Source organism: Nematostella vectensis, chromosome 4, assembly GCF_932526225.1.
Source record: "Nematostella vectensis chromosome 4, jaNemVect1.1, whole genome shotgun sequence".
Classification (NCBI taxonomy): Eukaryota; Metazoa; Cnidaria; class Anthozoa; order Actiniaria; family Edwardsiidae; genus Nematostella; species Nematostella vectensis.
Genome location: NC_064037.1, coordinates 14,623,651 through 14,648,416, shown reverse-complemented (window position 1 = coordinate 14,648,416; position 24,766 = coordinate 14,623,651). Strand labels below are relative to the sequence as shown.

Sequence of the window (24,766 nt, the reverse complement as noted above, 5' to 3'; positions counted from 1 at the left end):
GGTAGGTAGGTAGGTAGGTAGGTAGGTAGGTAGGTAGGTAGGTAGGTAGGTAGGTAGGTAGGTAGGTCGGTCGGTCGGTAGGTCGGTGGGTAGGTAGGTAGGTAGGTAGGTAGGTAGGTAGGTAGGTAGGTGGGTAGGTAGGTAGGTAGGTAGGTAGGTAGGTAGGTAGGTAGGTAGGTAGGTAGGTAGGTAGGTAGGTAGGTAGGTAGGTAGGTAGGTAGGTAGGTAGTAGATATTTTATTCATGGCACCTTTTAAAACATTTACATCGGTGTAGATCCAAAAATTATCAAATAAATGATATTGAATGGTGTTGATGTGTTTCTCTTACTTTGCCTTTTGCATTTGTTTTATTCTTGTTGTTTAGGAGGATTAGGTGACGTCAATGTACGTTGTCATGAAGCTTCACATTTATTGCCTCCTTTCATTCAAAAATATGTTTCGCTAAGCGCCGATTCACGTTTTCATTCCGGCTCAATCCCATAATTCTGACGAAACTATTTTCTTTGTTGGCATGGGGTCTAACATTGACACCTGCATGCGTTTTAAGGAATTCCAGTAAATCATCCCGATCATTTTTATAGGCCGGACATTCTAAAAGAAAATGCTCTTCATCCTCCACTTTACCTGTCTGGCATACTAAGCACTTTCTTTCGTTAGGTTCTTTAAATGGCTTTTCGTACCTTCCAGTTTCAATTGTTACCTTGTTATTGCTTAGCCTGAATTTAGTAAGGGCAATCCTATGGTCTATATTTTTTACGTCCGTTAGATAATCTTCTAAATTGTGTGACAGTTTAAATTTTCTGAGCGTACGCAATTTGTTCTTTGGAGCTTGGTCTTTTCTATTGGCATTTTGAATTGAGCTGAGCAATGTCTGTTGTTCAATGTCATAAAGTCTTCGTATATCGATGCTCTACTGTACTCGTCTTTCAAGAGATTATGTATCCGTCCCTATAGAATAAAATGCATGGACCAAAATACGTACGGAGCACGGGAGAGTACAGGATGTTCGAGTTATCGAGGATTCGATTATTGCTCTAGGATAAAAATATCGTGTCGGAAAGAGCGTGTTTCCAGTATTGACTGAAAGGGGGTGCGCAGTCTTGGAATTTATATGGAAAATACAAGATTCCTTGATAAGAAATGACCCACTTTTTGGCCTGCAAGGGGTAGTGTACCCTTGTGTACGCGCCTGGGAATGGCTAGGGGTATTCTTTTATAGATCCCCCCTTTATATGCCTTTTAAAACATTGTGGACACATTGAATAGGTATTTTTCCCAGTCTTTATTCGACTGATTCATCTGACACATCTTTATTATATGTTCACACCTGTACAATCTTATGGTATATAGAGGAGCGAAGGGAGCACTACACTGGAGATTGTAATACACTATGCTATACTACACTGAATACATAAGGGAGGGGAGGTTTTTGTACAACGTTCTGGGCTCATTTTATTTGATTATGTATTCTTGTTTCTCGTCATCTTTATCTCCATCGCAGTCCTAAAGGAGAAAATAAAGTGTTAGCTACTATTGAAATAAAGTATAAGGGGCGGATCTAAGTTGGGCCCCTATTTTCAGATATTTGGCTTAGAAATAGAAATAACAAGAAATAAAAAGAAAATTCACGGAAAAACAATGGGTCGGCCCCACCTTTCTTGAAACCCTTGTCGCCCCCTCCTTTCCTTTTTGGAACTCCCGGATCTGCGCTTTGTATTGTACATTGATAATATTTTTTCAATTGTAAGAATGCGCTGAACATGTAAATAAAGCACTTCTCCAGTATCAGAAATTTGAATATAAAAAAATATATATGCTGCTTTTGTTTATAACGCCAATCACAATGTAGCATGCACTATTCATTAACATTACTTGACAGTATAAACACGGATTGTCTGCCATAGTATTGATTTGGCTATGATAAAATTGTTTACTTGTGGTTAGCAGTCGCATGACCAAGACCTCTTCGTTTACTGTTCTGGCGCCACTGTTTTGTATTTACTCCATCGTTGTTTCATTATCATACTGGCGCGACAGATCCAAAAAATGGCAAGTTTTCCCAAAATAAGGTCTGGTTAACTTCGGTAAGATTGAATTTTCGCATAGAGGTTCCTTATGTTATGTAAACCAACATATCAAAAAAGTTTTTTTTTTTTTCTAATGGATTCGTCTTCGAGAAAAGGCTTGAGGTGCAATTTTTTAATGTTCAAAGTATGAATTCTCCTTGTTTTTAGGGAGAAGTCGGGCTCTGATCAGAAATTAAGCCAACTTTGCTCGCTAATATCTAAATTTCATATTTTCTAAATTTCTTTAAAATTTGGAATTTTAGCTTTTGGTCAGAGGAACTCCTTGTATGCTTATATATTGAGAATTGGAAAATTTCATGGCATTTTATTGCTTTGTCTACTGGCGCTTATCCACTTCTTGCCGCATGTGCATGATATAAGGGGTGGGGTGGTTGAAAGGGTGTACAAGTGGCCCTGTAAAAGTATAGTTTACGATCAACAGTTATATCTTGATATGTCTTACTTACATTTCCCGTATTTAACAAAGATGGCACGTGTGCTTGCAGACGTCGGTTATGAAGGCGTGGCTCCTATGGTTAGGGTTATAACAAGCAGCTTTCACGCTTGGGGACCGGCAAACAACAGGAAACGCATCAGAGCAACCTGAGAAAGGAGGTACAGACCGAACGCACGTGGTCAATAAAAGAGACGCCGACGTGTGACAAACGAATCTTTGTGTGTACCATATTTTGTACGTGAACAAATAATAGTGAATATTTTAACGCTTGGAATAAAACCCTGGACTTGGCTTATGGTGAGCCTTCCTCGCAGGCGTTTTGAGGCCGGTGACTTAGCGAGCGACGCTGTCTAAAAACGCCTGCGAGGAAGGCGAGCTTATGCTCCGAAGTTATGATATGGCTTTTTTGCTCGCTGCAGTGATAGAAAAAAAGTGAATTGAATAAATAAACAACTATGAGTATCCCTCGATTGTGATGGCTCCACATTATTACCAAATATGGTTTGTTCACATCTGAATAGAATGCGAAGGCGGTCCAATTTATGCAAAGCCGGCATGCCGATGTGTTTTTATCACGTGACCATAACACGTGACCACATAATCGAATGGATGGAACTGTTTGAGATTTGTCAAATTAATTATCTTAATTATTTATCTTAGTTAAGAATAGAAAGTCAAACTTTTAAATCAATTTATAGTATTTATAATTTAATTGGGCTAATTAGCTCTCGGCTCCACTAAAATGTCTGAAAATACAATCAATTAATTTTGGTATAGTTTACCTTAAATAAGACAGCCCGAGAATTGCTTGACTTTCAAAACGCACGACGAAGATTGACAAAAACAACAAAGAGTTTGCAAATGTTGGAGAAATATACGGTAAGGGTGACAATGCTTCGTAAACTTTTTTTCAGCCTTTAGATTTAAATATTTTAAAGCACAAAATAATTTAAATTGCAAGTTAAAAAAAAAACGGGTATGAATTTTTAGTTTTAAAGACATCTTCCCCCTTTACCGGTGGCAGAAATACCGATAAAAAATTCGAAAGCCAAATTCCAAACAAGCAATCCTTAGCTAGAATACACAGGGATATTCCACAAGAAATCAAAAAAGCCAACTTTGCCGCGAAAAAGATTTATCAGACCTGAAATCTGTAACTTTTTTGTCAGTATATAATGGTCGGTCCTTTAGCGACTAAAGACATTCCAAATTAAATGATGTTACGAACAATACGAAAGATATCGTGAATATCTAATTGAGGATTAGTGATTACCATGTGATGTATTATTTTTATAATTGCCCCGGCCAACCACGCCGTCATTCAAGACATCACTTGATAAAACATAATTTCGTGACTTTTTTTTCGGTTTCTTGGTGGGAACTGGTTACATGGCTTACAGGTCTTTCTAGATTTTAAAGTGTTGATATAAATTAATTTCATTTATTTACTTTTCAAACATTTTTTTTTTAAATTGATTGTGCGTTTTGTCTAGGATAGGTCTGTTTTTAGCAAAAGTTTAAAAAAATCGTCAGATTGATAAAAAATAATCATTGTTCGTTCCTAAAGATATCATCATCGGAGGTTTTGGATTCGATGAGCGACTATTTGATTTCCGCCTTTGCTTTAAGACAATCAATGTCCTTTCTGGAGCGTAATTATTGAGATCGTTTCCTGGTGTTTGAATTACTTATGTAAATATAAGGAAGTGCAAAGAATTTTCAAATTCTAAAATCAATATTGTGCAACGAAAAGAAAAGAATGATCATTCAGTTAGAAGATAAACGATAATAATCTTGTAGCACATAAAGATGCCACCTAAAGTCAAGCAATTTATCAAGTCCAACTTTCCAAACATTCTGAAGACAATACTATTTTAGGCTATCAGACAAGGAGTAATAGACTATTAGTCTTAGTGTGTTTGATTAGGATCAACTGCCAACATCGTTAGAATCGACGTGCAAAAGACATTGAAAAGAGAAAAAAGACGTCATGACCAAAAACATTTAATGATGCCACTCCCTTCATACGAAATACAACTATATTGGTGAGGATCTACTTTTTTAGACTCGAGATACACCATTTGTTCTTTAGATATTCTCAGGCGCGTACACAGGGGGGTACGCAGGGTGCGCGCGCACCCCCCCTCCCCTTCAGCGGCCAAAAAGTGGGTCATTTCTTACTAAGGAATCTTCAAATACTATGCTTTTTTCATATGATACCTATGACTGTACCTATGACTGACTCTTCGGCCAATCTGCGAATTTCAAGCAGTTTTTGAATGGTCGGTATGAATTATCACGTTGCAAACATTTGTCTTGAGAGAAAGGTATCATTGAAAGACGAGTGAATCCATGCATTGGTGTTCTTGTATTGTTTGTTTTCTTTTATACATGTTTTCATCCTTCATATGTATGCCCTAAAGGGAAGGTTTCTACATCTACGCTATTTGTATGTTTGTGAAATTATGGAAATACCTAAGTGACCGTTGAGCCATATAAATGAACAAAATAAATATGAATTATATTATCTTGAGATTTTGCATCAATTTAAAATAGGTGCGAACATTTTGGAGCAACAATAATCAAACGCAATTAAACACATCCATTATCCTACAAATAGTGGAATTAGAAAAGGATGGGGAATTACTGTGATCGAAATTACAAAAATGTGGGTTATATTTGCCGTTCTCATCAATGCTTCGCCACATTGAGCTCCTCTAATCTAGCATAACCGTAGTGAAAAAGTTTCCATTGGGGAGGAGGGGGTGTCATTTTAATTTACTGGGGAAAGACGACATTTTGTTATATATCTGTATATTACATCTTCTGAAATACCATAACCAACAAAAAATAAAATAACACTACTCAAATAAACGCCTCCATTTTTAAATCCGCTAGCAGGTTAAAGGGAGTTAAGTCGCTATCTTATTCGCAATAGAGAGCATCCCCCTCCCCTTTCCTCTCCCCTTCATACCTCGATTTTTGTTGGTGACAAAAGGCATCCACCCAAAATACTTGAAAACACATTCAAAAGGCAAAGGACGAAAACAAACAGAAGACCGAGAAAATAGTTATCTCCATGGAAAGCGCTTAAAATAAAGGTTCTAGGGTCAAGTTATGTTATACCTTCGCCCATGTCGTTTATCAATATAGCTACTAGAATGCTACTATTAATGAATTATGTTAGAAATGGGATTTTTGCGTCTCCATACTTCTAGGTGTTAGCGCATTAATCAAGTTCTATGAACGACCTCCTCTCTCGTCAATTCCATTATATTGTAATTAAGAAAAAGAGGCGTTGAACTTACCTCGCTTCTTCAGTGGGCTTTTTTCTGCAACTGTAATAAATAGACAGTAATCAGTGACAAATGCCAGAAAAAAAATAAATTTATGAATTGTTGTTATTCACTTGCGCGCTTAAAAAAATATAAAGCGCGCCGCCATTGATAATATATTTGTAACGTTCCAACCAGGGCAGGTCTATTAAAATTGTCATTGTCATTTTTCAATCAATTTTTCGGCTTCTTTGGTATTGGTAATTATCCACATTAGAATTTTATTAATCAATCGTTTTATAGAATTGGAAACAGTCATGTTTATTGAGCTTTAAAACTAATCTGAGGTAAAGATACATAATGACTTTCTCTATTCGCTTGTTGTGTCTACACTGTCCTTTTTTTGTTTCCACTTTCTTATTTCCAATCATTCCATTTCCCTCTTTTTTGTGGTGCTTTCTCTCAACGCTCGATATTCTATAAATTCCTTTGCTGGTGTCATCTGTGTTTTGTTTACATTTTGCAATTCCCCTCTCACTGGGCGACAGGAAACAAGGAAACGATAACTTGAAAATCTTTTTGGCTCTCAGCGGGTGCAAATTGCGAACGGTTACTCGTGAGAAACCAAACACACCTCAACCAAAAACAATGCGAAATTCAACAACTGCACAGTCACTTTTAAGAGAAAATTTTCTCTTTTCATAAAATGTTTGTCGTTTTTTCAATGATATAATTTTAGTTTAAATTTTAGTTTAGTTTTAGTATTGAGCTGAGCGTTTGAACTCGTGTATCTATATTTTAGAGACTCTTGATGAATGTTTATGTTTCATGGTTGAATCTCTTCATAACTAAACTTAAAACTCACCAATAAAGAATTGGGAAACACTAACTATATGTCCCGCTTCTAACAATACCAGAAATTTTTTCACTTAATTTCTAAATTATGAAAGCTATATACTTTGTATTCGATCCGTAGAGCGTAACAAGATTAATATCACAATGAGATAAAAAGCGATAAAAAATTTTTTACCCTCACTCTCCTCCTCCAAAGCGTCATTTGGCAGATTTCTCAAGCTTTCTAGTCTATATCCATTAGCGAACGAGAGCGAGAACAACGTGCATGCGAAAAGGATTGCAACCAATTTGACGTCCATGGCGAGTTAGAGTTGACTGTGTTTTGGCTAAAAGGTGGCTCTCCTCACAGCTGTGACTCGCGAATGTAGAGACGGATGAGTCCGCGCGAGCTTATGAACCCAGTTGGTCGAGTTCTCGACCAATCAGAATGTGTGTAGGTGTGTCACTCAAAATGCAGTTTGTATGTAATAATTATCAAGGCCCCCATCGATCTAACAATTAGAAGAGCTAGCAATACCTCAGAATCTATCCGTTATTGTTATTATTTTCATTACAGCTTAAAGTAATCACTAATGTTCAGAAAAATAACCGCCGTTTCACTTGCCCCGGATCGGAAATGCCGATTCGGCAAATTTCTATTTCATGTCAAACTGTTTTTAATTTTGAAACAAGTGTTCTTGAGAATCCACCTACACTGAAATAAAGAATAGCTAATCTCGGTAAAGGTTATTGATATGGGAATGTGTTATTATTTTTTTAATAAAGGCTGCATTTCATACACTGACGATATACATGACGAGTTTGTTGAGTATTAATATTTGCTATATGAGTTTCGATTTACCGTAATACCCTTAATGTTTGCTGATAAAAGAACCCGTCAAATGACCATGCAATAACGACAGCGTCAACACATGCCAATTGTATATATACGATGTTTGCTGAAAAATAAAATAAAGTGTAATAGATATGTAGTTTTATTACTCTATTTTGTACGTTTTAATTAGGAAAGGCAAATTGGAATTAGATCGAACCGAGGGTAAGAACATACGAAAAAGAGTTGTTGAGGTGAACAATCCACTTGAATTGTATGAAAAATTATGTTAAAAAATTGGCGGAAGAAGTCATTAAAATGGACCAAAATTGAACGGTTGACCAACTGTGGATTAATCTTACTATCGTTGAGGGCAATTTCGGGTCGCCAAAAACCATTTGGGAATCTGCCCATCTGCCAATATGGGAAAGTTTTCAGACATCCCATCCTATGTCAGCGTCAGAATTTCTACCACAAATAAAATTCGAATTGAGAACTCAATCTCCAAATGCTCTGATAACACTGAAGTGCGCGGAAAGTTTCAGTAGCTTCTTATCTCGAGATAATCAGAATTTATATAAAAGCTTTTCACTTCGCTAAGAAATATAAAGCGATTTATATTCTAGAGGAATTGTGGGGATTTACTTTACATAGCCAGAACGCTGTTCACTTCTCCAACCCCCGCTGACCTATTGTACCGCCGACGCGTTTTTGTTTGTTGGCACTATGATTTATTACAACGAATAGCAGAAATTGACAATTGCTAGACTCTAAACCTATTGCTTTCTTTCTTTGCGCTGCGTTATCAACGTTTTGTTTGGATTCCTTGTCGGGGAACTGACTGCTAGATAAGTAACGCGCGCTTTTGACTAGAAACATGCTGTGGATATGAAATAAATACTTTCTAATACAACTCGAGAAATGAAGAAAGATATCGCCGAAAAAGAACAAATAATGCGGGTGAATAAATCTTGAGGATAAGATTTTTTTTCTTTATTTCATATTCAAGTCACGTAATTCTGAATAACTGATATGATGGCGGTTTTTTTCTGAAAGATTCTCCCGCTGTTTTGAAATTCTTGTACACGTCGCGTCGACTACATAAAATACTTATGCGTTGCGTGCATCCTGCTGTGCAGTGAAAGAAAACGAATAAAATATATGAATAGTCTCAAACAGTTCAACACCCTTTGAAACATCGCTTGGTCGGAAATTAATCGACTCATAGAAATCAAATGAGAATGATGAAATGTGATAAACACCTGGGAGAATGAAAAATTGCATCATCTTTGCTTTGAAAACTACCATAACTTTTTCACAGGCCACAAAGATGTATACTTCGTTATTCTATAATATTTTGATGGATTCGAGAGCTGTCAAGATTAAAACTTGAGCCCGTATTGCCATGGTGCAACGCAAATTGAGGCAAACACATGCGCAAATTTCAACAGTTTTCAACCATCTAACAAGAAAAATAGAAAATCTGACATTTAATATAATGAGATAAAATATTGAAATAAATAAAAAAGAGAATGTGACAGCTTTCGAGGTAAACTTCGAGAGTGTAATTTGTGTTAAATATTCTCACACAAAATACTTTTAAAAAACGAGCTGATACTTGACGAAAAATTATTTTCATCGTAAATTGTTATGATCTATAATGATTAATAAAGCAAAATAACATTTTTTTAGATTTGGAGACTTTTTCAGCAGAGCACGAAAATAAAATATCTTTATCGTTGGACTCTGCTAATTATTCGGAAATCGATGGGGTATTGAAACCCTTTTATTCTTTAAAAGATTCAAGAATATCGACATTGTCTAACCACGAAGAAGGGGGCGTACAAAGGAATAAAACGAAACGAAGTGCTAAACTGAGGTAAGGTGTGTAAAACCATCATTCAAACTTCATTCCTTGACATTAATGCGAATCCCCTTATAATGACAATTCAAACACATATTAATGCTATCTTTATTTTTCCAGGCATATCAGTCAGGAAACAAGAGAGAAAGAAATATGCTTTAACATGCTGTTTCCCTCTACAAATAAAGCATGTTTATTTCACCTCTGTATGGACAGCTATTGTAGAGCACTAAAAATGATAGGCTGGGATGATGCATCTGTAGTTCTGGGAGTAGCCCGTTGAGGGGGTTGAAGTAGCCCCTGCCCCCTCTCCTTCGTTCTTTGAGTAAGAGACTGTCAGAAACCTTCTATTCTACATTTGTTAATTTGGAGGATAAAATGCTGACTCCGCTTTAGGCAGTGTCTAAATCTATATACTAGTTTTTTTTTTTTTTTTTTTTTTATGGTAGATGAGATCCTTTGGTCGGTGAGTTGTTATTTATTGTCGTTTTATCTGGAATTGCACAGAGACGAGTGGAAACCTTTCTGGAGGTAGAAGATGATAAAGGATGACATAGACAGGTTGGCAAAATGAATAGGATGGTTAATGAGAAAACGCTTCTCCCTAATAAAAGCGAAGGGAGTGATATATCTAGCGCTATTGTAAACCACCCCTCAATCTACGTCATTGATATCCAGGCTCTTTTGGCGCGGCCACAAATGTGAAGACCATCAAAAAGACTTCTGTCAAAATTTTGGATTTCAAAGAAATTCAAACTGTTCCTGTGTTTTGAAATCTGAAAGCTTACTTTTTGTGAATTTTTTTTTATATGATATGCTATATAAAAGGGAAAAGATTGCAACTGATAAATATGAAAGTTACCTCTTTCTAGACCACAGCAAATATCTGTTAGCATCCCTCGCCTCCTCCCCCGGAGCAGAGTTCCCAGCACTCGGACACGATATACTGTTCCGTGATTATTTTCGAATATGTAATCCTTTGAGTAAGAAGTTGAAACTAAATGCTATAAGAATATAAATAATCGATGGTCGTTTAGATCCGTAAATCGTTTACTGCTTTTAAGCGTACCACAGAAGGCTATTAAAGGCGAGCCCAAGAGAGCATGCCATATCTTATGCCTTTCCCTATTAATCCACCACACCCAGGTTATTGAAAAGGGGAATGGAAGTTGAAAGATATGCAAGATTGTATTTCTGATAATAAGAGTCGGATTATCCTCTTTTGAGGGATTATGTTCTTAGGCATTTTAATAAACAGTCAAATTAATATTAGATTCACGTCACTGAACATGTAATTGGACTTCTGTCTGGTTTGCATTCTAGTTTAAACCATTTTTCACATTTTAGTCACTATTGCATATAGTCGCCTCTCTCTTCAATTTTATACATTCAAATTTTGGATAAAAATACTTTTTAACTATATCCTTTAAATCTAATTGCTCAATGAAAAGCACTAGCTGGTAATACAAAAGCACTTATTTTGTGGTGACTCATTTGATTTTTCAGCTCTCCTTTATTTCTTTTCTTTCCGCCAGGGTTATCAAACCATCATATCTTCAAGTATTCGGTTTTCATTTGGGTCATTCATAAGCTAGGTAATACACTACTGGACGTTTTGGAAGCACTTCCATGTTATTATGCCATCGATCCTTCCGATACCGAGATAATTCATTTCACCAAAGGAAAGATAGGTTAAGCATGACTCTGTGTATTCTAAACACGGTCAGTAGTGTGATCTAGGTGCATAGCCAAGATTTCCTGGAGGGGGGTTCGCAGATAAGATATGGGAAAGTACGATATTTGACGATCTTGTCCCCCACTTCTTGGAGGGAAGAGGGGGGGGGGGGGGGGCTAAGGGCCTTTAGTCGGCCCAAACCTCTGATAATTTAAAAAAAAAAGGGATTTATTAAACATTCCGACCAGGTCGGGAAAAATGGATAGTGTATCATTTGTTATCCCTTAGGTCAAAATTACAGTTTCTTAAAAATTGTACAGTAAATATGAAGTTTACAGATCTTTTTTTATTACTAATGAGGATAAAATCCATTACATGAAGTGGAATACACCGCAGAATATAATACGGTTCATAAATTCTTTCCGCTATTTGCTATTTGCATGAAATATTAGTGAAATTTATGGTCGCGGAGGTGAAGAGTTTGAAGGGCGAAATTACCCCAATCGGCTTACTTTCTCGCCATTTCTTCCATAATCTAGCATTACGGCAACACAGGACCTCTTATCCCTCTCTGAGGCTTTTAACACGCTAACCGGAGTGTCAGAATGTAAAACTGCTGAGCGGAGTCTATTAAGCCGTACATAATTTACTTAAGACATAAAACAAAACAAGTTAGGAATTCTCTGGTTCTTTTAAAAATTTTCCCCCTTATCTTAATTTCTTATTTTGCGTTTGTTAGTCTTATTTGGTAAATAAAATCTCTCCTTTAGCTGCTGTTCTCTCTATTCCCTTTTTGCCAACTTCGATTTAACTTAACAAACATATAAGAATTTGGTCTTATTCGCCAAGAAGCACTAATACCTTATCAATAGCATTTCCGAGCTCGAGCAAAAGTTACAGTTAATATGAGTATGATTTTTGCTAAGAGAATATGCCCATATTATCTGCTTATTCACTATTAAGCCAAAGGTGAGTTTACAAAATTTTGAAAGTCACTAACCTGTTTTTGTCTCCTCCTCTTGCCAGGTCTTCTCGGCCTCAGCATCAATCGAGCGCGCTTTTATCAACAAAGCGCAATAAGCAAACAGTAATACAGCGAAAAGCACGCATCGAATGGTCGTCATTTTTCTCTTGTGTTTTTTTTGTAGCTCTGTTAGCAGAGGGTCTGACCTTCTTGTTTGCTTGTGTGCACTGTTTGGATGTTGCGCCAACGCAGCTTCGTTTTATACCCTTCCCTTTCGATGCTTTGACCGACGCGATTATCAGTGTCAGTTATTATGCTACCAGGGCAATAAGGGACTATTATATCACGACTGACTTATCGACCGCATATGTGATAACCATTAAGCAGCACCCCCGCGTTATCTAGATGCGATGACAAACACACGAATAAACCGTCTTCATCTGGTGTCAGAAGTGGGATCTCGTGTTTGAAACTTGCGCGCGATGTTTGCCTACATAAAGAATACTACTACACGAGAAAGAAAGCCCTGATTTTTTTTTCCAACTTGCTGTAAGGAAGTTTCGTCTTGAGTTTTAAGTTTAATAAATAATTGATTTGGGGTGAAGTGATTTTTACAACCTTTCTGATAGTGGTCATAGATAACGCATTTGGTCATTAACATCCAACTACCTCCATTGCGCGCAGTGCTATTAACACCATCCGTGATTTACTCCTTCAAACATTGAAGCATGTTATTTAGAAGTTTAATACCAAGCCAGCGCGCTTGTTAGTTATACTAGACCGTTGACACCCTCAGAATTCAGATACGGACGGAGCAACTTCTATTCGTATTTAAGTCTCTACTTATTCATGGAGGTTATAAAAGGCCCGGCTATTGCTCTATCAATTGTGGTTTTCAATAATCTTGGGTATTTATCACAATCAATTTTGTAAGCTCTTTCAGAAATGGCGATTCAGGAGGGCTGAGTTTCTCTTGCTTCCAATTGGAGAAGCCGTTCTAGCGGTCTTTTTTCCCTTATCAACTCAGGTAGTGGTTAGCCCTTGCAATAGAAGCGACATCATATCAAATACGGAGGAATTGTCCTGACGTGTTACTTGTATTTGGACTTTCAATGAATTTAGACCTGCTAACAACCCCTTATGATAATGAAAATACAGGGCTTTTAGATTCGACCAAATACATTAAGTGGAAGGATTTTAACTTTGTCAAGCACATTAAGAGTAAAGAGGTTTGCAAAACCTCGTCATCTTTACTCACAAATGCGGAAAACAAAAATAAAGATAAAAACAGCCAGGTTATCAGGCCAAATGACATTCGAACAACAAACCGCAGATGGACGATTTTTTTCTGTTTTCTAGACGAAACACCGTAAACCATTTAACTCCAAACCCCACGCTTAGAAGAGGTCTAAAGTTAAGTATTTTTTTTCCAACAGGATATTTAAACATTAAAATATGTCAAACATACCAAAAAATTGAAGCAGGACGAAAGAGGAATCCGTCTAACTTATCCGCCCTTCTAGAGGTTTTACCCTTTTGCCAAAAAAATGAATCTTGGCGTGTAATTAATTATCATATAATGGTATCTAATTCAGTTATATTCTCATTCTTCGGCCAAAGAGCGAACAAGGATTACTCAATTTAGCCCAAAGCTCCGCAAATAAGATCTCTTTATTCACTATTTACTATCCTTCTTTTGTAGAAGACAGCGTCAGATATGTTAAAATCAGTCCTTCAGGCACGAATCTGGCTTCTGGCTTTTAGAAAGAGGATTAATAGATTAGCTTGTTTTCATTCGACTGTGTTCTATTCTATATCTCAAACGATATTGAAAGGTCTGCTTGTAAAATAATGTAATCGCCAATCTCCGAGCGCTACTAATGTATTAATTAGCCTTTAACTCGAAATAACTAGATTGACAATTGATTATTTTGAAAATCCAGTCGTGCGGCGTCTCACCGGAGACTTTGTGATAAAGTGTCGAAGCAATCAAGGCACACGTCGTGTTCAATTTTACGCACTTTCTATAGAGGGCGGAGAGAAAGAAAATTGGTGTACCCTTGAGGGAAAACAAATTAGAACAATTCGGAAATCACTACGAAAGCAAGTCGTTTCCCTAAAAAGTTGCCGATAGAACTCAACAATCGATTAGGTAGATAGAAATGGTTGTGTCTTTAGAAGATACTTTTTAATGATTTTTCCCGAAAAAGTATTGCCGCCGTTTTCCGAAAACCAATTTGCACTTTTTTCTTATAATTCTGTTTATAAGCGCAATTTTAAATAAAAACAGAGCGTCCTAAGGGAGTGTTATTTATTTATGGCCTTGAGGGGGGAGTCGGTATGCAGCGCCACTCCACATGAGTTGTCTGTCAACCCCCCATTTGTCAAAATCAAGACTTTGTTGACCCCCCCCCCCCCCCCCCCCGAAAGAATCGAAAGATCAAGCTAAGCATGGGTGTACTTAAGGCGCTCTGTCATATGGATGCGTCTGGGAGTTGAAAGAGCACCTTTTGCAATTGCACGTACTAGATTCCTAGTATATTTTACAAATGCATACATTTCAGTTGTTTTTATTTATTGATCCTATAGGTCAAGCTTACATGAACTAATACCTAGTAAATATTGTTGAATTTGTCATTTGTGTGAAAGCGTTCACGGCTCAACAGCAGTAAATGTAGCCTAAATATGTTATTGGCAACGCTAGGAACAGCTTTTCTTGCATTTTGATTACTCATTTCAATAATAAAAAATACCTCCCCCCGCCACGCCCCCGTCAACAACAATGAAACTTTTATGAACCCCCCATCGACGTTCCCAAAACGTTTTTAGCCCCCCCCCCCCCCCGGCCATAAATAATGAACACTCCCTAAAAAGAAATAGACCGCTTGAATACCAAAACGAAATAGAACGGCTTGATGTAGTCCTACCACCATCCAAACCTAATCCTACACTATCCAACCCAAGCCCTATCACCAACCAACACCAACCCAAACCCCACCCAACCCTAAACCTGATATCACCAAACCCTTAACCCATCCAAAACCCTAACCCCACCCAAACCTAAACCTGATATCAACAAACCCTTAACCCATCCAAAACCCTAACCCCACCCAACCCTAAACCTGATATCAACAAACCCTTAACCCATCTAAAACCCTAACCCCACCCAACCCTAAACCTGATATCACCCAACCCTTAACCCATCCAAAACCCTAACCCCACCCAACCCTAAACCTGATATCACCAAACCCTTAACCCATCCAAAACCCTAACCCCACCCAACCCTAAACCTGATATCACCAAATATCACCCAACCAAACCTACCATCAGCCGCCCCATTAGCCTATCATTACCCAACCATAGAGCCGTACCACCACCTAAACCTAAAGCTACCACCACCAAACCCTAACCCCACTACCATCTAACCCTAAACCGTCCATTCAAACTATACCCTACACCGATCCAAACCCAACACCAACCGGCCTTAAATCTTCCGCCACTCTAACCTATAGCCATCAGCTACCCAACCATAACCCGGTCATAGACCAACAAAACTGAACCTACCTGCATACAAGCCAAAGCCTACCAGCACGCATATCCTAATCCCAGCAGCTACTCCTTGCAGACAGTGCTGAAAAACGCAAGACTAGTTCCAGTACCGCGCGGTTAAACCAGCCTTTTTCTTTTGAAATGGCGGCTTTTTACCGGCGAACTGTCACATTTTGGCGAATGCTAAGAAAACTAGACCAAACCTAAGGCTTTAATTTTCTTTATAATTCCCTCATTATCACACAAATCTGTCATCTTTTGTACAGTATGGTTTTAATGCTGTACAGTAAGTCAAAACAGCGACAGAAGTCAGCCTTTCGTACCTTTACTCGAACGATTCAACACTGAGATTTTGTTTGTTTTCGCCAGAACACGCGCATGCGCATACGTTATTCAGCACTGTCCTCCATGCACCAACACCGCCTACCCATACCCTACCGATACAACCCTAATCCTACAAACAAATCCCTAACCCTAGCCCAACCCCAGTTGATCGGTTGCTGGAACTCTTATATTCTCTAACATTTCTAACTAAACACCCCTCTGGCAACCCAACCCTCCCCCCCCCCCCCCACCCCCCGTACCAGTTAGCTAAACATGACGGGAAAACATGACGCTTCAAATAAGCCCATTTCACATCGAATAAGGCGGAGAATTTCTCTGAGTACTTAGTAACTAATGGCAAACAAAATATCAAGTGCGACTTTTTTTAAATTGATGCGACTTTTTGTAAAGTGTCATTGAAGTTTGAGCTTTTCGTCCCTGAGTTGATACACAAGGCAATGATGATCAAGGAAAAAATACCCTAAAAAGCCAAAATCTGGTCATGTGCACTTCAGCCTCACGTTATTTGTGTTTTAAAAATCAGTCCGTAATACAAGGAGCCTATAGCCACTGAAGAAATTGTGTCTTTTCTCTCTATTTGGAATTGCAAGTTTTCCAGGTTTTTCCGTCATGTCAGTTAGCTACTGTCTTTTGCAGGGGCATTATAGATGCCGAGGGTTGTTTTGGCACCTTCCTTTTTAGCATCTAGAGCACCATAGTTACCTAATTCATTGCTTGGAAGGGCGTGAGGTAACGCAAGTGGCTTCCTTCTTGTGCGAACGCACTAAAATGTATTCTCACATCTCGTGAATAACACTTGAGCCGTGAGAACGGAGTGAGATCTCGTGGGTTAGATGTGGATTTTCGGTTTTCGCTAGGGAAACCATAGTGTACTTAAACATGACTTTAACAACCTTGTTGTTTTGTTGTTAACAAAGAATTCTTGGATTCTATGAAATAATATTCTGGTCGCCCTAGATAACACATATTCTTGGAATATAGGGTAAAGTACTAGACAAGTCGGTTGTCGAATTTACCTTCCTGGACGAAGTTGTGGTGGTCTAAATAATACGGGTTAAATTTGTATACAATAAACCTCTAAAATCAACATCCTTCATTTTCTCATAAACGCTCATGTGAATGTTCAAAAACTCCTCGCAATTGAAAAACAATAGTACCTTCAGGTTCCATGGATTTGTTTCATTGAAATTTGCGATCTGTAGGCAGGATTAATGGTACATATCAAACATATTCCTTAAGGATAGTGTCCTTCGTTTGCATTGCCTTATATGGTCATTGATGCCCATATTTAGAAAAGCTAAAGTTTTCCCGCTCCCTGATCTACAGAAAATATGGTGAAAAATGCTGATTCCTGTCAATTTGAGACTCGCGGCAAGAATTTGTCAAAAAAACCTGACAGCTTGGTCAAATTTGTATCTCACTAATCTTGAAAAGCCCTTAGACCCAGGCCTGCCAGAGATTGACCGAGCGGGTTTGAAGGTCACCCAAATATTGATATGTTAGATTAGGTAGGGTGACGTCATGTCTTGGAGAGACCACGCCCTACCTTGAAATATTTCAGTATATATGAACTTTCACCCTTCCTTGGTAATGTAGGGCATTTATATCTACAAATCAGTGCAATCAGCGAAAAGTGGATAGGTGTCGAACTTTTTGTACTGTAGTAAAAGTCGCCTTAAAGTCCACTTGGATAACGATTTTATAGTGTGTATACAATCAAGGAAACACGTCTTATACCGACAACATAGCTCAATTCAGATTCGCTTGCCGTTTCTCAACAAATATACAATACTTTGAACTCAATAGGTCGACAATTTACCGTGATATTTTTGTGAATGGGGAACTACCGACATTAAGCAGCATGTTGTAGAAAATTCTTAAGTGTCACTGGAATTACGATGTTATAGTGTACATAGAGGACGGAAAACATTCAATACCGACAAAAAAGCTCAATATTTAGATTTTCTTGCCCTTTCGCAACAAATATAGAATACTTTGAACTTAATAGGTCGACAGGTTACTGGGTTAATTGAATAAATTGAAAACTGTCGGGCATAGTCCATCGAGGACCTTTCCAGACTGTCGGGCATATAGCCACTGCGTTTCTAAATGGATTAAAAGAGCCTGGATCGATACCCAGTACAACGCGGGATACATGTGATATTCTAAAACGTTAGGATCTGGGCCAATTTTTTAAAAGAGCGAATTTGCAAGTTTACGTAGAAATTCTTGACGTACGCAGTTCAAGGGCGATACAAAAGCGAAAAAAAAAGGATCGTAGCGAACTCCCAAATATGGTATGTAATGTCCTAATAAGTAGTTGACCGAGTAAGCTAGACAAACGACTTTTCAGAACAAGATTGATTGATATGGAAACTGCAATAGAATGAAAGGGCGAGGGAGTATGTTAGCAGTTACGTGCGGGTATCACTTGATTAGTTTCAAAATTGGAAGAGCGAGATGGCTGTGCTGAGATAAACTTAGCAGAAATACAGGGTAAGAGTAAAATTCAAGGGGTTCTTATGTTTGCTACAGAAGATAATATCTTGAAATAAAAAAGCTTCTTAGAAGATAAAGCTTAAGTATCTAATAATTCTAAAATACCAATAGCTTCAATCTTATTCTCCCATGCAGTCGTTCTGACGTTTGTAACGCAATGCGTGATGTCACGCTATGAGCTCAGTTACTCACCACCCGGGGACTATAAAAAATATACAAATATCTAATCAGTAGGCAATAAGTAGCTGTTGATTGACAAGGATTGCACTAGCCAAACGACCAGTTACCCACGAAGACCGGGCTGTAGTTGCGGACTTTCCCGCAAAGGTTTCCGCGCCTGTTAAAGAAAACCTAGGCTCTGGATCGTAGAGCATGACGGTCGACACAAAATACAGCCGTCTCACACTCTTATTCCCTTCGGCGATGCGACAAGCGCGAAATAAGAGCTGGACGAGCGAAGATGTCACAATTGTGGCCTGCAAAACTGCAAGAAGACTTTTCCTGCACTTGGTATATAGCTCCAGGGATTGATCTAGCTGGGGGGAGGGGGTAATCTTTAATGTTACATATGGCTTTCTGGCAGCCCAAAGGGGCTTTCCCCCTAAATCCGCTACTGAGCTCGCGCATGAAATCGAAAGATTTTCCCTTCTCCCATAACAAAATCCAATATGCTCACTTCAGGAAGTCCGCTGGTTTCCAGGCTTGTTTCATATGATCGCACTCAATCACACACGATCGCACTATACTAGTGTATGGAAACTCGACCAGCGATCGTGTGCGATCATATGGAAACCCGCTTTGCGATCGGAATGCGATCAGTGGCGATGGTGCGGTCAAACTGGCTTCGATCATGTGCGATTATAGGGATAATATACCCTTTATAAAAAAATTCTCGTTCTCCGAGCTTTCTCCGTTGTCGTCTATACGAGAGACTCTATAGATAGGCACTGCCAAAGCGGAGTTCGAGTACATGATTATCATTAGAAAGTATAGTTTTAGACCAACGCAGCCCTGATCATGCTCAGAAAGTCTGAAATGAAAACAAATATATCTAACAGAAACGTACATTGAAATGTACCGCTAGCGTTACTCTTCATTGTTTCCTTTTGGGTCTACATAATGACAAGAAAATAAGACGGCGGCATCTCGGGTGGATGAGGGGTGGGGGGGGGGGAGGAGTTCAAGGGGCTGGGACGCTACCCTGCTCATGAGATCGTATGTGGGTAACCGCAGATTCGATTAATTCGACTCCGGTATGCTGCTTCATAAGTAGTAAAACAAGGAATTTATGTATTGAGCATCTCGGCATCTCGGCATCTCGGCCTTCACTCACAGGATTCCCATTATTCGCAAACAAAACATTTCTGAATAGCCCGAATGAGAGCCGGCTATCAGGCTAAATCAGATTCTGTGTGTATAATTTATAAGTTAAACGAGACTTACCTGTAAGTTTAAGTTTGACTCGAATTCTATACCATAAACATTAGTAAGCGGAGGACTGACATGAAGAACGAACGCAAAGCCTATTGGGAGCAACGTGACGTCACTAATCATTTGTTCAAAACACTCATTGTGGAAATGCACAAAAATAGAAGTAACCGGGGACAAACATAAGCCACACTGGGAGGGTGTGGTGGGTGTCAGTCCTCCAGTTACTAATGTTTATGGTATAGAATTCAAGTCAAACTTCAACTTACAGTTAAGTCTCGTTTAACTTATAAATTCTATCCCATAAACCGTAACCTTCGTACTGACATGAAGACTTCAAAGCTTGTGTAATGACACAATGAGTTGCATAACGTGTACAGTAAGAATATTTATTACTTTCAATGACACCAATAGTGAAAATGTATAGGAGTATAGTACTTCTACAGAAATATCAAAATGATCTTGTAATAAATAAACTAAGTAGTTACATGCTTGTAATAGAAACGTTTAAATGTATTAGCATTACTCCAACCTGCTTTCTTTAGAATGTCATCTAAAAACAATGTGTGGGTTGAGCTTCCACTCGTGATCAGAGTGGTGGTTCCTAGATAATTTATCTGCAATGACATTAGAGGACCCAGGTATGTGAATAGCAGATAACCACACCCTTCTGGGAATGCACCACTGCCAAATCTTTTTGGCCACTGTGTCACAGGTTACCGACCTGCTACCCCCCATGTGATTAACATAGGACACTGCTGTTACATTATCCAGCTCAAAACGAAGATGGACATTAACCATTGCACTGCAAAAAATAGTTAAGCAAATGTACACCACTTAAAGTTCTCTTACATTAATATGTAGAGAAGCTTGCTCTCGAGTCCAAAGACCCTGAGACTGCAATGAAGTATCTGTTGTACAATTGACGCCCCAGCCACTGTCACTCGCGTCAGTCTGAAAAGTACAAGTGATTGCAGGATGTCTAATGATACGGTAAGCATCCATAACATTGTCGTACCACTATCGCAAGTCTTCCTTTGCTGAGTCAGAGAGAGTCAAAATCCCTTCATAATCACCATGATTATTTGCTAAAGCCTGGATTTTGAAACGTTCCAAGTCACGATAGTGTAACTTGCCAAACTCTACACCAGGTAGAGATGATACAAACTTGCCCATTACTTGTGCAATAAAGCGTATAGTAAGACTCTCCAGCAAGAGCCTGTGAACAGTGATTTCAATTTCTCTTTCTTCTGTTGAGAGTCACGCTCATGGTGATAGAATTACTAATGAAGCCCAAGAAGGCGATTTCCTGAGTAGGCATAAGGACACACTTGTCTGGGTGTACATGAAAACCAAGCTACAGAAAAAGCTCAATTGTTTCCTTGAGGTTATTCAAACATTCAGCTATATCACTCCCTTGTAAGTAAAAATCATCTATATACCCACTAATGACATGACCATTCTGTCTTATAGTGGCTAAGACTGGATTAATCACCTTAGTAAAAATCCTAGGTAAACTGGTTAATCCCATTGGCAAAACCCTGAACTCATAAAGTTGCCCATTCCAAGAAAATTTCAAGAATTTCCTATGTTCTGGGGCAACAGGGATTGTATAATATGCATGCTTAAGGTCAAGTGAAGCCATGTATGCTCCAGGAGTGATCAAATTGAGGACTGTGTTCAAAGTGTCCATCTAAAAATGTCTGAAAAGAACAGCCTTGTTACAATGTTTGACATTGAAAATTAATCTATACGAGCCATCTGGTTTAGGGACAACAAATATAGGAGAGATACATTCCCCGAACTCATGCACTGATTCACCTACTACACCAAGTGTAAATAAATTATTAACTTGAGAGTCAATGATTGATTCCTGCTGAGAATTAAAGTTCCTCTGGCCGTATATACTATAATTACTAGGGTCATCGACAAATTCTATGTGGCAATGTGCAATAAAATCTAAAACTACAGGATCTGATGTGATCACTTGCCACTCAGTAATACAATTTCTAGTATTTCCAGCAAGAAAAGGTTGTTGGTTAGAAATAAGTGTCAGAAGTTCATCACAGGGAGACACATACCATTGTGTTGACTTTTGGTTGGATCTCTTGTCCGACTGGGTTGCACTCCGAAAAGACTGGTTTTGATATCCAGAGTAGCTGTTTGACCCCCACTGGGTACCACGGCCACGGAAACCTCTGCCACGGCCTCTAAATCCACCCCTGTTCCCAGAGCTTGGGTATGGGGAGAACCTTTGCCCCCCGCCTCTTAGTAGTAGTAGTAGAACGGAACTTACAAACTCTGTTCTTGTTTTACTCTGCAACCTCCTTAACTCTCTTTGAAGTATCCCCTCCAAATAAGAATTCATCTGCAGGGTTGCTGGAGCTACACAAAGCTTTGGCAAATTCACTTCGGAATTGGGGCTTAATAGCTTCCCTTCTCCTTTGATTTAATTCATAATTGGCTGTCATTGACAAAGTGATACCGTCCATACAAGTAGTTATTGTTTCTTTGTTTGCCTTGGTGGTTTGTAATGACTCAGCAACTTTAAGTTGGCATTTAATGGACGACAAAAGCATGGCTTGTGTTGACTGAAGTTGAACATCATACACCCGTGTTTTCCCTGGTATTGGATCCCAGATACTTGGCTCACATTTAGGCAAGCGGACTTTAACATTCTCTGGAGTGAAGTGTTGTTTGATTTTCAATTTGCACTGTTCAGCACTAATGCGTTGTAAGTGTAATTTGTTTGCGCCAGTGGCCACAGATTCGATTATCTTTGGCCCTTTTTCATCACTGTTAATATCCAGTTGATGACGATAATCCACTATGTCAGTGGCAGAAGTGGAATCTTCCTTCTCAGTAGGCCCAGAACCAGCAATGTTATTAATGTCTGCCTCCACGTCCACGTTCATTGGATTATCATCACTGAGGCAATAGCCTTCGCTAGCTTCCTCGTAATCTTCAGCAGGATAGAAGCTCTCCATATTTTTATTCAGTTTCTGGAGGCTTTCTAGAATCGCCATATTCACCTCACTCTGATCAAGTGATTTAAGTAATGCTCCGTGTAAGAACTACGGTGAATCAATAGGTCCTGCGGCAATAGGGGTTAGTTATCTTTTTTAACTAATCTAATTAATATTGCTATGCTTATTGGTTCAAGTCGCTCTACCTGCCAAATTTGAACTTTGGAGTCACATTTCTCTCAAATTAGTGCTCTTGCACTCATTTTTATTAGGGGGCTTAGGTTCAAAGTAAAAAAGTTTTCAACCTTTGCATTTTTGTAAAAATAGTATGTTCGGAGCATGGAGAAATCCCTTTCGGATATCTGCTAATACCTTTTTATACTTCACTTTTTTGTGGCCTACTCCCAAATGAATGCAATGAAGAAAAAACAGATTGAAAATGCTAACTTCTAATTTCAAACCAAACCCTTTCATTGATCTATGTTTGGGGTAGAGAGGAATCAAAGAATATCAATTGACTAAAAAATAATCGACGGGGGAGGAGATATAAAGGAAATTCACTCAACTTGAAAGGTTTGTTGAAAAAAAATATAACAGTAATGAAAATAATTTGATTGAGCATTTCTTGACATTTCCCCTTTCCCATTATCTTAACCCTTTCATCACCACAGGCCTCTAAAGTCAGGCCATGTCTATGCTATCTAAGCTATGTGAACAGAATTCTATTATTGAAAAAGAACAAGGTTGTTGCTAGTGTTATAAAGTTTAAGTATCTTGCCCTAAAAAATCCTTCCCCTTAACACCCCCCTCAACCGGCCTGTACCGGCTTTGGGAAGTACCCACAACCCCAAAAATTCATAAATGCAAAATAAACACAACAAGATGAAGATACTCAGGAATCAGTCTAAGGGATAAATGGTATTGCAGATAAGCATCCAACCAAGGTGTTGACATCTACTCTTAAGCCAAATAATAGCACAGGTTCTTTGACAAATCTCAAATCGAACAAGGAGAGAAAAGCAGAATCACCCCTCTCAATAAAACGCTCAAAATACCACACAAGGGAGAGAAATCAGCAAACACAGCTCAAGACACAAATAGATACCTTTAATCTGATCCTCCAGTTACATTTCCATGGCCTCAAAACACAATGTCCACTCCTTGAAGGATTGTACAACCACGAAGATGTCTTTCCGTATTGCAAAGCATTCTGGGAGATCCAGGAGAATATTCACGAGGGGAGGGCCAGTCAACACTCCTCTCACCAAAGTCAGATGGATTTTTAAAAGTCTTTTCACCCCGAAGCCAAACAAATCAATTCCAGGTCATACAGACCCAGAATAGCAGTGTAAACAATTTTTGAATTAATTTGGTTTCAGGAAAGACAGCATTTAGGAGAGCTGTGGTGATTCATTAGAAAATTATTTTCTCATCCAGGCAAAGCCAAACAAGAAAAAATCATCATGAATCCACCTTTGCTTGCAAATATCCATAAGCAAAGCACTCAATTATGCCCCAAAAGACTTCATGATGTCCTGAGACACTCTCCTAATACGCTCATAGCTGTATTATTGATGAAAAATACAAGCAACCATCAACTTGTGCTGGCTTCAGCACAATGACGAGGGATTAAAAGTGGGGACCGCAAAGCACTGTTGGAAAGCTTGGATACCGCTGACTAGGTGCAGCTGTGTTTGACTTTTACTGGCTGTATAAAGCTCAGAATAGGGGGGGAGGTATCTGTTTTCAGTCTGTAAATTTTGTAAATTCAGCTCAAAAAAAGCCAGGAGTCAATGGGTTAATAAAAGTTCCATTAATGTACATTTGTAAAGCTTCATTCTGACAAGCTTTGTTCTTGCGAAGAACAATGGATGAAACAGGATTTCAAAGATGGAATATAGTGTCAGACACAATTTTAGATAAGATGCAATGCCGAAGATTTAATGTACCATTCTAAGTGGTGATTTTCCATCCCCATGGGAATTAATATCTACAAACATACATCCAGTA

General features: G+C 38.5%; 1 protein-coding gene and 1 long non-coding RNA gene across 3 annotated transcripts; both read right to left on the bottom strand.

Annotated features, from left to right (window-relative positions):
• Positions 1-1,265: 1,265 nt before the first annotated feature.
• Positions 1,266-12,280, bottom strand: LOC5504818. Of its 2 annotated transcripts, none has more exons than XR_004293911.2 (4): positions 12,006-12,280; positions 5,834-5,863; positions 2,536-2,671; positions 1,266-1,505 (listed from the first exon to the last, which is right to left on the bottom strand). It is a non-coding gene; the product is annotated as an uncharacterized LOC5504818 (long non-coding RNA). The 2 variants fall into 2 exon arrangements; XR_004293910.2 differs by lacking the exon at positions 12,006-12,280 and adding an exon at positions 6,831-7,037.
• An 8,246-nt stretch (positions 12,281-20,526) lies between these two features.
• Positions 20,527-23,212, bottom strand: LOC125561987. The gene is made up of 2 exons (XM_048727169.1): positions 21,872-23,212; positions 20,527-20,744 (listed from the first exon to the last, which is right to left on the bottom strand). The coding sequence occupies exon 1, from the start codon at positions 22,814-22,816 to the stop codon at positions 22,103-22,105; it is 714 nt and encodes a 237-aa protein (XP_048583126.1). The 5' UTR covers positions 22,817-23,212; the 3' UTR covers positions 20,527-20,744; positions 21,872-22,102.
• Between the last annotated feature and the right edge of the window lie 1,554 nt (positions 23,213-24,766).